Below are 13804 nucleotides of genomic sequence, written 5' to 3'. Positions count from 1 at the left end.
CATCTCAAAGTTCTGTAAAAATAATAATTTATCCTTTGTACTGGGCTAATGAATTATTAGTCTTGAGCTAGGATTAAATATAAAATTGACAAAAATTAAAATATAACCTGTATATCATATCAAACGTAATATGAAGGTGAAAACTGACCAACACAAAAATGAATATTTCTAAAATACGCAATGTCACAACCACAGCAATATTTTAACAAAGACAACTTGAAAAAAAGCATCCATTAAATCAGTAAAACATAAAGTACTATTTTTAAGTACTGAATTATTTGAAGATGAAACAAAAAATCAGAAACTGGTTTACATTCAGACATGGTTGAAAGATTTCCTAATTTAGTTTTGCTAAATCTCTGAAAATATTCTAGAGCCACATGACTGTTTCTCTATTTCCAAAGATCTTGGGAAAAAACTTTAGGAATATAATATATACATTATATATACATTAGAAAAAAAGCATAAAATAAAAATTAATTTTTCAAATATCCTAAAATATAAGCCCCAAAATATAATACCCCTCAATCATCTCTTTTAAAGTACCTAATACTTAAATGCTTTAAAACCATGTAGATGTAGTAAATATCTAGTGCTTTCTTTTAAGATAACCAAATTCATTATAACATACTATATATACAATGGCAAGACTGTTGTGAGGACCAAATTATTAATAATTTAACAGAGCTAGAACCATTCAGTCAACTAGCACAAGTTCCTTGAGGGCAAGGGCTGGGTCTTATTTCATTTTGCATTCTTAGCACTTACGCAGTTCTCAGTACTTTGTAGGCACATGTTTGCTGAACAGGTGAATTAAAAAAAAGTACATGACAATATAAAAATATTATTTCACATTCTAGAAAACTTTCCAGTGTAGTTAATAATCTGATTTAACATGAAACAAATAAAAAATCCAATCATAATCTTAAATTTTAATGCCTAAACGCAAAGCATACCTCAATTTGCATCTTCAGATGTGTCTTGAAGTTTGACAACAGAGTAAGAAATATAGAAAGAGAAAGCTCAAAAACCTCTGGAACAGATGAGACTCCATTTTTTGAGAGTGCAACACAAAGATACTGCTTAATAGCATTAATAAACATCTCATTTGTCCTGAAAACGGGTCCTGCATTCTGCAGAATGGACAGAAGTAACTGCAACGAAAGAATCTTGGATCGTAACTCATGAGACCTAAAATGATAAAAAGAAGGCACAGTACATGGACCAGTTTAGCATTATGGCAATAATGAGTTGTTCCAAAGATATTTCCTGATACCACATAATTTCACAAACTTTTTAAATAGGGAGGAACAGAAAACTCTACAACATAAAAAAGAAAGTACAATACATGAACAACTTAGCCACTAACAATGGGTACGTACTTCCCCTGATGTTCCCTTGTACTATGCAATTTCACAAACTTTTTTTTTTTTTTTTTTTTTGAGACAGAGTCTCACTTTGTTGCCCGGGCTAGAGTGAGTGCCGTGGCATCAGCCTAGCTCACAGCAACCTCAAACTCCTGGGCTTAAGTGATCCTACTGCCTCAGCCTCCCGAGTAGCTGGGACTACAGGCATGCGCCACCATGCCCGGCTAATTTTTTCTATATATTTTTAGTTGGCCAGATAATTTTTATTTCTATTTTTAGTAGAGACGGGGGGGGGGGGGGGGGGGGGGTGTCTCGCTCAGGCTGGTCTTGAACTCCTGACCTTGAGCGATCCACCCGCCTTGGCCTCCCAGAGGCCTAGGATTACAGGCGTGAGCCACCACGCCCAGCCTCACAAACTTTTTAAATGGAAAAAAGTCATTCACAAATATTTAGTATCAATCTACTGTTGCACTGGAAAAGAAAAAATGATTTGAAGATTTATGCCTTGTTCCTTTCTTTCGCAACCATACTTCTCCTTAGAAATTACTATGAACTTCTCAGATTAAGTTCCATACTTAGTATATAACAGCTCCAATGTATTTTTTTCCTAGTTATGCTACTTAAAAATCCTAGACATCAATAAAAAATTGGGGTTGCATTAACAAGTTATAGCACTACCTCAAGCTTACTTTGTCAGTAATCATTTAAAATAAGCATAGAGGCTTTTAGAACATTTAAAAATTATCTCAACATTTTTATAATAAAAAGCAGAAAAACATTTTTGGCATAAAATTTTTAATTATATTTCTGACCAATACATTGTGCCATGTTTCTGATTACTATTTAGCATTTTAATTATTTGTTTTTGGAAATATAATTTTTCTCCCATTGAAATTGGCCTCTTAAGCCCAAGAGAACAAGGACCTTGATCCCATGCAACATTTCACATGCAGGGCACATTTAAATGCTCTAGCAGTGGGTTCATTTATTTAAAAAATTTATCCCAAATGCTGTATTCAGTCACATTTATACACTATAGTTAACTACTCTTGATTTACACCTTAAAATTTTTATGGTTATAATAAGTGTCAAGTAATTCAAGGAGCTACGTAAATTTGACAAGGAATATTTATTTCAAGTAAATGGGTTTCACAAAAAAATACTACTTTCTTTGAAAAAAAAAATGGGAGTCAGTATTATAGCTTATAGTCATATTTCCAAGATGCCTATTCCTCTGAATCTAAAAATATGTACAGCAAATATATAATTACCAAAAAAAATGCTTAGATAAATCAAGTTAGAAAGAGGTAAGACTTGGAATAGCTACAGGAAAATATGGAGTGAACCAAGCATCTCTCCTCTTTTTCTAGCTTGCCAAGGCTTACAAACTGCTACTTCTTCCTAGCCAAGCTCACATTTATAACCTTTTTGCTCAATTCCCACAATAATGAAATCCTTTATCTTACCATTCTCTACCATGCATTTTTATTATATTTTATCTTTGTATCCCTAGCATTTAACAAAATGCATAGTATGTGCTCAAAAAATTAATGGATTTATTCTTCTGTACATTCATTTATTAAGTATCTACTATGTACAAAGCATTAATTGTCATATGACACAATTATACTTTTGATAGGTAAAAGAGACTGGAAAGTTCAGGTCTGCAGTTTTTCATGGGGTAGTTTCTCAAATTATGGTTCAAGCTTAAAGAATATTTTCTGAATCATCATTTTAGCAAGGCCAGAAAATAAAAAGAGAAACAAAGACAAAAAAGAAATTATGTAACTACAAAAGCTCATTGATTTTTTGGCAAAAAATCATTCAAGACAGAAAACCATATATTTTCTTTTGGAAAAATAAGTTTCCAAGGGTGAAAAATTTGATCTCTTTCAGTATTCTGTTCAAATTGTTTAATAACCCTGATGGTCAAGTCAAGAAGGTCTTCAAATATAATTTCCTAATATTCGGTTTAATCCCACTAAGTAGGAAGATTATAAATTTACATATTTCTCATAAGAATCTTTTGTAGGGCTGGGCACAGTGGGTCACACCTGTAATCTTAGCACTTTGGGAGGCCAAGACAGGAAGATAGCTTGAGTTCAGGAGTTGGAGACCAGCCTGAGCAACATAACAAGACCTTGTCTCTATTAAAAAAAACAACACTAAACTAAAAAATTAGCTGGGCATGGTGGCACAAGCCTGTAGTCCCATGTACTTGGGAGGCTGGGGCAGGAGGTCGCTTGAGCCCCTGAATTTGAGGCTGCAGTGAGCTATGATGACGCCACTGCACTATAGCCCAGGTAACAGAGTGAGACCTTGTCTCCAAAAAAAAAAAAAGACAAGCAAAGAAAAGAAAGAAAGAAAGAAAGAAAAAAGAATCCTTTGTAATATTAAAGACTGCAACTTTTCAAAACTAGATCACTTTTTTTCAGGGCTCAATAGTATTCCTCAAAATTCATATATTTTGTGTCCTTTTCAGTCCATTTTAAAGAATTCCCTCTTTTCTGTTTTTAGCATTTTTTCAAATTATATTTTTTACATCTGATTTGAGAAAACATCTGAGGCTTTTAAGCTCAGTAACAGTTTTAAAACACGGCAAAAAAAAAAAAAAGGCCTTCAGTAATAACACCAAATGATTAAGTTACTTATTTCTTAAACTAGGTCTTCATCAATTCAGAATGAGATATCAAAATTGTCAATTTTTGAATTAGAAAGATATTTTCCCCTCATAAAGAGAAATTGAAATTTTTAAGAATATATATATATGTGTTCTTTTGTTTTTTTGAAATAGGGTCTTGCTCTGTCACCCAGGCTGGAGTGCAGTGGTATGATCATTGATCACTGTAGCCTCTAACACCTGGGCTTAAGTGAGCCTCCTGCCTCAGACTTCCCGGTAACTAGGAGCACAGACATGTGCTACCAGGCCCAGCTAATTAAAAAAAAAAAAAATATTTACAGAGATGGGGACTTACTATGTTGCCCAGGTTGGTCCTGAACTCCTGGCCTCAAGCGATCACTCCCGCCTCAGCTTCCCAAAGCACTGGGATTACAACTATAAGCCATCATACCCAGCCTAAAAATATAATCTTATACAGTATATAGGGCATAATCAAGCTTATATATAACTTTAATCCTTTTTCTGTATAGTTTATATTTCCAAAACACAGAAGAACCAATAAATTACATTTCTGACACTCAGGATTTGAGCTAAACAGATTTTACAATTTTAGGCTTCTGTGACTAAAAGATGTTTCTCCCTAAACCAGTACAATGTGACAAAATAAAACTATAGAAAACATAACAAATGTAGCTTCTAGAAACTTACAATGTTTTATAGCAACTATTTCTAGTCTTCTTAATTGAAACAACACTGAAACACTCCACTGAGTTTTTTTTTTTTTATTTAAGTAGTGTTGCTTACATTTCCTCCTATGTCAATATCCCTTTCTTAAAGTTACTCAGGTCTTCTCCAAAATTTCTTTCTCCAGAAAGTTTTCCTAAAATTATCATGTGGCAATACATCAAGCTACAACATGAGAGAGGTAGACCACTCTTATTACTCTCCAATTCAATCCAAGCAGTAATTAATCACATTTGAATCACATGAAATGAAAGATTTGACCATTATATGACTCAGAAAAATTATACTTTCCTAGGATTTAAACTAATATATTTGATGGAAATTAGACAAGTGACTCCTATCTCAAAGTACTTCCTACTCCCTACAGGGAAAGGTACCATCCTCAGGCATTTTGTCAGACCTTAATAAATACGTATTATCATTCACTATAACTTTTAAAATGTATTTCTTTTAGGTTTTAGTACCTTTGGACTGGCAGTTTCCAGAAGCCTACCACGAAGCTGGGACACAGAGTTACGTTAACTATAAAGTTATTTACAATACAGAAATAAGAATTCATCCATTCATTCATTCAATAATACTTATTGAGCACCTACTATGTACCAGGCACTATTCTATAATGCTCTCATACCCTTCAGGAAATAGTGTAAGGTAACCACTCTACCAGTTTTGGAATTTACTGTTTTTCAATACTTTTTTTTTTTTTTTTTAAGTACAATACATCCCCTCCCAACAAAAAAATTTTTTTAAGGTTCTACAGGACAAGAAGAACAAAAGAAAATCCAAACATCACATTAACAATAAATAAATTTCAAGCCTAAAAACCTCTATTTGTCAATCAAAACAGCTAATGACTTACTTTGGGTCTGGCGGTCCATCTGACAGTGGTTTCATTGACAGTTTACACAATGACCTGAATACTAGAAAGGCATCCTTTTGTAAAATATGGGAAAACTTAGCACCAGGTGAAGGTCCTGAAGAATTTCCAGATTCCTAAACAAGATACCATGAAAATAAAGATATTTGCCAATGTAAAATCATTTCAGCCATTTAGTATATTTTATTCAATTCACTAACAGGTGGGGTTTCCCCCAACTATTGGAAGGGAAAGCAGTTGAGGAATTTGTCACATTGTTTTTCTTTACTCTAACATGCCATGACCAAATCCAACAATAAATACTTTAAAAAATGCATTTTTAAAACAATCCTTATTTACCACCAAATAAACTCTTAAAATTACTCAGCTCATACTATTATTGATAAAAACCTAACCTATCACTGACAAGATACTTATCTCCAAAGGCCTAAATTATGCTTTCTACTACCTGTCATTGGGTGTTTTATGCTTTTGTCCTATTTTATATCTATTCTGGGCAGACATAGGGCAGGGCAATGCTTAAAGTTAACTGCTGAAGGTCAACAAAGCCAGAAAAACCTACTCCTGAACATGGGGCACTGACTTACAGTGGGACTCCCTTATCTAAAAACACAAGGATAAAAACACACAAAATGCAGGGTAGTAAGCATGAAGAGAACTTGTCACTACTATGGTAGATTTCTTTGTCACCCTGCATAAAGGTTAAGATGAAGTTCCCTAAATTTCTAAAAGTTTTCTCACCCTATGATACAGGTTGAGTATCCCTTAACCAAAATGCGTGGGATCAGAACTGTTTCGGATTTCAGATTTTTTAGGGTATTGGATTATGTACATTCTATTGATTGAGCATCCCTAATCCAAAAATCCAAAATCTGAAATGCTCCAACAAGCATTTCCTTTGAGCATGACCTTTGAGTGTCCTGTTGGCACTCAGAAAGTTTTGGATTTGGAACATTTTAGATTTCAGATGAAGCATTCTCAACCTATACTAGAATTATCCTGTGAATATGTGATATGTATGTTCTTTTTTAAGGTAATTTCAATTGGGGCGGATGTGGGGAAGATATGAACACAGATGAGTCATAACTTAGAGTTGAAAAGGTAGCTATCAAAATATAAAGGGAATAAATTGCTGTAATTTATATCAATGAGGAAAGAACCCCCAAGTTTCTTACTTCCCCAGACTAAAATGAATCAGTATTATCAACTGGAAATATTCATAACAAGGTGTTGGGAGCCTATAAATTTGTAAAATTAACAGCACCCTCACCCATTTATACCTGAGTATCATTGGAAGAGACTGACAATCTGTCGTCAGGTAAGGATGGTGTATATGCAACAGAAATTGGTGTTCCTGGAATTCCATTTGCTTGAATATTTTCGCTGTCACTACCATCCTCTATAGCTCCAATGTTGCCATCTGCACTTGCATTTATAGTAGTCCCTTCTCCCATATCTAAAATGATAAGAATAAAAAACATGCAAATATATCTGACTTAACTGAAGTGTATCTAAAAAGCATAGAGTACTTAAAATGAAACAGTGGCAGAAAAGCAATGTCAAGTAAAATATGTATTGGCACCATTTAAAGGTTAGCATACTTACTAGTTAAGTAAGTATGCATTTGGCACACTTTCAAATACAATCCTTAAGTTGCTCTGGCAGTGAAACACACTTAGCTGATAAAAGGCTAACCAGGATGTGCCAAAACAGAAGCTTACTTTTTAGTCTATATTAGAGTTTACTAAACTGGGTTCTGATGAATGCTAATGTCTTAAAATCTTAAGAATTCCTTGAAAAAATATCCCATGTCAAATCGGTTTAGAACATAGGTTTCTTTATTATAGTTTTTAAGTTGCTAATATGTGCTAAGTTCTCCAAAGAGGATACACATACATAGTATTTCCAAAATTATTTTACCATAAGCACCCTCCCTTTTTTTAAGAATACCTATTAATATCTCTAATAACATATCTTCTTTGGAACATAGCTAGAAAAATGATGGCCTACACCACTGAGTATTTTTCATTATGTCATTCTGAGTAATCATACTTGCAATTAACATAAACAGAAACAAATGACTTCTGGTAGAACAAACAAACATAGATAATAAAAATAATACCAAGTTCCAGAACTACTCTAGGTGTAATGAAACTATTCCTTTCATGCTACTGACTGAAAGAGGTTAATATGAGGGAAACATACTACACTGTAAGGAACACAGATTCTGGAATACATAAGACCTATGCTTCAATCATGTCTCACCATTTAACTGAATATGTTATTTAATCTTTCCTTTCCTCAGTTTCTTCATCAGCAACAGAGATGATAAGGTCTATGAGGAATCACCAAAACACACACACAATACATAAGAAACATAACTTGTGCTTAATAAGGGGTAGTTATTACTAATTTTGTTACTGATTGATAACATGTCTCCAACTTTTGATTAATTCAAGTAATGTGAAAGGAGCAGCAGCTTCTGGTTCCCTGCAGCTGTTTTCTGCTCTCCAAATTAAAACACCCTGCAATAGATTAAACTGGCTAAAGTATGTTTACATTTAAGTATAACATAAAAATGACATTCAGTAATAAAATACATTTGGAAAACTAAGTTACACAAAATTTCTCAGAGGGCCTTTGGAGCTTTAGTATGCTAATGTTTGATATGCTAAGTACTATTATAGCTTTTATTATCATATGTATATATTACCTATATAAAGAATGCTTATATACGCAAAGAACTCTGAAAGGAGTCACAAATGTTAACAATGATTATAAGAAACTTGAGTTCCTATCTCATTTCTCAAGGTACTCATTCCAAAACTTTTTCTCTCTGCACCCAACTATATCTCTTCCTATGACTTTCTCCCCACCTCTCCTTAACAAATGAGTTCCACCCTCAACTAAGAATTAGGTAATTTAACACAGACTCCCTCACATTCCCCTGCACTACCATAAAGTTCCTTTACATCTCCAATAATCTTTTTCTTCCCTCTTATTTAATGGGAAAAATATTCCTTTGCATTTCTAAATTAAACCATTCATTTGCCCTCAAATCCAACTCTTCTTGCCTTCAATAGTATCTTCCTCCACTGAGTATTTTCTTTTAACATCACATTTTTAATTTTATGCACACAACTGGATCCTCCCTATTACCCAACAAGCATATTCAAATCTTTGCATTCTGAAAAAAAAAAAATTCCTTCAATTCTTGTCACACCTTAGGTATTGTCCATTTTCCTCCCTCTTTATTTCAAATTTCTCAAAGAAATGCTCAATATTATTTGATATTACTTTCCTCCTTCCCTTCTTAGGAAATTTCTCAAAGAAACAAAAACATTTTCTGATTTTATTTTCAGGCAGTGAAGCCAGACCACCCTGGACAGCAATCTTTATCACTTCCTAGAAAGTTAATCTCTCAGTACCTCAGTTTTCTCATTTGTAAAAAGGGGATAACAACAGTACCTATACATCCCAGTGTTTTGGGAAAGATTAAATGAATAAATACAAGTAAAGCACATAAAATCATTCGGGATACACAGGAAGTACTTAATACAGTTAGATATTATTATTCTTTTGTTTTCTCCTCTAATTATCCTCTAAACATAGATGCAGACTCTATTTTCAAGGTGGTGAATTGGGCCGACTAATTTACCTTCTCCCTTTGACGAATCCCACTGAGATTATAAGAAAAAATATAAATAAAAGACATAATCTTTAATAGCACTGAAAACTAAAGAGGATAACACTAGACCATAAACTTTGAGGATTTCCCAGGAAATACAACAGGTTAAGATCAGGGGAAAAGCCGTTTAGTTCACTGTCTATGACTGAACACATGCAAAGGACAGGCCTACCTAAGACACAGTTCAGTTTTACCATGTGGATTCTAAAAGACCCCAAAGCCCACAATGGCAGGTGCTATGAGGTATGAGGAAAGATGCAAATTAAAGAGCTTGGGGACCATGCCAATGCCTATTAATAGAGCTGCCCGCAGCCATGATCACCTAGACTGTATTTGAGCACTGCCTGTTAATTAAAGGAGAGTATTTGCTTACTAGGTCTCCTAACCTAAGAAATAGTGTAGGAGGGGAGAGAGCAGGACACTGGCTAACTGGGAGTGCTACAATAAACACCAAAGAAAAACCAACTTAACATAGCAGTGAAATCTCCTAAAGTTCTAGGCTCCTTCTCTGTTTCTACTTAACCACTGCTAACTAAAGCACTAATTAAATGAAGGCAGCCTAAGATTCCCTAGCAAAGGTTGGGAGAGTGAGAACAAACTAACAAGTTTGAAGATCTCCCTCAGTGTAGAATATATAAAACATTCATATCATTTATTCTAAGCTTCACTTGGCTTCGGTTTGTGCTGATAACATGGTGAGTGAGATGGGCCTACACAGCCCAAGGACCACTAAAGCCACACCTCGCTCAAGGGAGGCATCTGCTTCTTAGTCAGCTCTTTGCTCAGAAAAGAGGTCTGCCTCTGGATTGCAGTCACCTCAAGAACTCTGGAGAGGAAGGCCTCATGAGAAATGGAAAAGAAATATACATAATTATGGAGAGAGCTCTTTATAGATTGATCAAATCTAGTCCATTTTTCTACAAATAGAAATGTAAAGTCTACAGCTCAAAAATGAAGACAAAGCACAACAATCTGAGCAAACGGTGAAATATATTTTATAGCTAGAACAGTTCTAATTAGTATTGTCAGTGATATGTGAAGGAATGTTGCATCAATACATAAGATTAAAGTGTTATGAAAAAGAAGCTCAGGAAAAACAGGGGTCTTGGGAATAAAAATATAATTACTGAAATAAAAAACACATTGGGAAAAGCAATAGAATGGACATTACTGAAAAGTATTCAAAAATCCCTTGGTAACAATCTCTCTGAATATAGAACCCTAGGACAAAATGATGGAAATTAGAAAAGACTGGAAGAGCAATGAGGGACATGATCTAGAATACTCAATTTCTGTATAGTGTGAGATGTAGACAGGAAGAATGGAAAAAATGGAGGAGAATTAACAAAGAAATAATAGAAAATATTTCTAGAATAATGTTATAAAAAATCCAAAAGTGACTCCTGATTTAAAAAGCAAAAGTAAAGTCACACTCACACACATATAATCATATATATACAAAAGACAAAAGTATCTTTTAATAAACTAGAAACAGAAGAAAACCAATGTAACTTAATAAAGAGTATCCTCCAAAAACAACAGCAATCATCAAACTTAATGTTGAAATACAGCAATAATGTTAAGAAAAAAAATGAGGTCCTTGCCATTAAAAACATTATTCAACATTTTCTGGAGGTTCTAGACAATGTAATATAACAAAAAGAAACAAAAGTGATGTGTAAATACTGTAAAGGAAGAGATAAAGACAAAAATACCATTATTCACCTAGAAAATCCAACATAACCAAATTTAAAACCGTTAGAAATAATGAGAGTTCAGAAGGTGACTAAATTGGAGATAAATATGGAAAAATAAAAATATTCTATATTCCAATTAAATAAGGGAATGGGAAAAAAAAGCCTAACTAAAATACTATCAAAATTGAACCAAAAAGACAGAAATAATTTAACATGAAATGTGCAAGAACCAAAGGAAGAAAATAAAATTTTAGTGAATGACATAAAAGATTTGACTACATGAACTTTTTATGTTTCTAGACAAGAAGACTCACTGCAAAGAAGATATATCTCCCCAAGTTAATTTATAAGCACAATATAATTCCAATTAACAAATAAGCTTTATTTTTTTAACTTTATAAACACGTTCTAAAGTTCACCTAAAAAAATACATTTAATGGGTATTTAAAAATTGATGAGGAAGACTTTGACTATAAAGATCAAAACGTACTATGAAGCTAAAATATTTTAAATAATTCAACACTGAATAAGAACAAATAGTTCAATGTAAATGTACAGAAAAATTAAAAAAAATCATTTAGGATTAAACTGGTATCTCAAGTTAATTAGGAAAGGATTATTCTATAGGTTATAATTAGCTATCTAATTTCATACCATATAGAAAAACAAACTCAAGATAAAGAGTTACATTAAAAAGTTGAAAATGATAGTATTAGAAAAATACATAGAATATTTTTATAATCTTAGGGTAGGGTAAAATCCATTCGAAGTAAGATAAAAAAAATCACAAAGGAAAAGATGATATTTGTTAAATTTTTTGTGTGGTCAAATATCTGCTCAGAAAAATAACAATATAAGTAAAGGTAAAAAAGCAAAACAAAACAAAGACTGACCAGAAAAAAAAATGCATAATACACTGAACAAGGGATAATTTCTCAGTATGAAGAACTGTGAAAAATAAGAATAAAAAACAAACAAACCAAGAAAGAAAAGGGCAAACAGGCAAAAGAGATTAATAGGCAATTCAGAAAAGGATAAATAGCTCAAATATATTCAGTTGGAATATATGAAATTGCCAATGCTTGACCTACAAAAATGACTATTTCCTATGTTTTGATCCTGCAAATAACCAAAGAAATGCAAATTAAAACAATAAGATAAATTCCATCATTAAAGCGACATTACAGCACTGCATTATAAAGTTTAAATGCCCATATACCTTGATCAAGCTATTCCTTCTTTATAAATTTATCCTAAAGAAAAGTGCAAAAAGATATCTATAGTAAGAATGTGTATCACAGCATTATTTACAAAAAGCAGAAACCTAGAAATAATCTAAATGCCAGTATTATTATTTAAATAAATTATAGGCCAGCAATATAATAAAATACAAAGTGACATGAAAGGATAGTTATGGAAGGCAGATCATAAAACAGTAAGTACAGTACATTCCCATTTATATTTAAATACACGTATGCAGGCATGCATGGAAAAAATGGTACTAAAAATATTTTTATAGAGCAAAACATTCCATAACAAGATCAAAAGACTCGGGCAAATAGAGAAAATACTTGTAAAATATATCACAGAATCCTAATATATAAAGGATTCTCAGCCAGGCATTGTGCACATGCCTATAACTCCAGCTACTCAGGAGGCTGAGGCAGGAGGATCACTTAAGCCCAGGAATTCAAGACCAGCCTGGGCACATGGCTTGACGCTGTCTCCAAAAAATACAAATTACAACCAAACTGAGATACATTTCTCACCTATCAGCAAAAATTCAAAGTCTTACTCTCTACTGGCAACTATGGAGAAAAAGGTAGTCTCATACATTACTCGTAAGAGTGCAAAAGGGTACAAACACCTATGAAGAGGAATTCAGCAATAGCTAAGAGATCTTCATATTCATTTACCACTTGACCAAATAATCTCACTTCTAGGAATTCGCCCTGAAATAAACCTCGATAAATATGAAACAATACAGATGCATGAGGTTATTCACTGCAGCGAATTTGTAACAGCAAAACACTGGAAATAACCAAAGTACAATAGGGGACTGGTTGAATAAACTATCATATATCTGTATAATGGAGTATTACACATAGAGTCATGAGAAAAAAGGAGGAAGAAAATCTGTATCAACTGAAATAGATATTAGGTGAAAAAAGCAAGACACACACACACACACACACACACACACACACACACACACAGTATCCTACCAAAAGTATGAGAAAGAAAAAGAAATAAAAATATGTGTATTTGCTTGCTTCTTTTATGTACTCCTTCAAGAGATAAACTAAAAGCCAGTCAAAGTAATTAGCTATAGAAAGTGGGTCAGAAAGGGAAGGAGTTGATAGAAGACTTCTCTGATTAAACAGTTATATAATTTTGACTTTGAATCATGTAAACATTCTTCATGTTTAAAAATAAAATTAAATCAACAGTTAACATAAGTAACTTTTTAAAAACAGTACTCTCACTCTTCATTCTTATTAGGACATATCCTAAGGACACATATAATTACAGAGAAATCTGAACTTTAACCTATAGGTTTGTTGTTGTTAATGGTATATTGTTGGGAATCTGGGTTTTCAATGTGGGAAAAGGGAGATACAAATAGGAAATGCAGGAAAATGAGGTAAAACCTTGTGGTGCTGGATGTGAATTGGAACTATCCATATAGACTTGTGATTGAGCATATGTTTCCCTATCTCTGTCCACTGAAAATGCCTACAAGTAATGACACCTCACTAGCAGTGAGCACTCCTACTACCCAGATCTTGGTCTCTCAAAGCAACTGTCCAT

At 33.2% G+C, this 13804-nt stretch overlaps 1 protein-coding gene across 1 annotated transcript in view; it reads right to left on the bottom strand.

Moving 5' to 3' along the window:
- ARFGEF1 (ADP ribosylation factor guanine nucleotide exchange factor 1) overlaps positions 1 to 13804 on the bottom strand; it is a 130147-nt gene that overhangs the window by 63707 nt on the left and 52636 nt on the right. Inside the window, exons 8-10 of the mRNA XM_045560548.1 lie at positions 6889 to 7064; positions 5591 to 5724; positions 957 to 1191 (exon numbers count right to left, since the gene is read on the bottom strand). Of these exons, the coding sequence (XP_045416504.1) occupies positions 957 to 1191; positions 5591 to 5724; positions 6889 to 7064 (545 nt within the window). The remainder of the gene's footprint in view (positions 1 to 956; positions 1192 to 5590; positions 5725 to 6888; positions 7065 to 13804) is intronic.

This window comes from Lemur catta, chromosome 9 (genome assembly GCF_020740605.2).
Source record: "Lemur catta isolate mLemCat1 chromosome 9, mLemCat1.pri, whole genome shotgun sequence".
Taxonomy (NCBI): domain Eukaryota; kingdom Metazoa; phylum Chordata; class Mammalia; order Primates; family Lemuridae; genus Lemur; species Lemur catta.
This window is presented reverse-complemented; position numbering and strand designations above follow the sequence as displayed.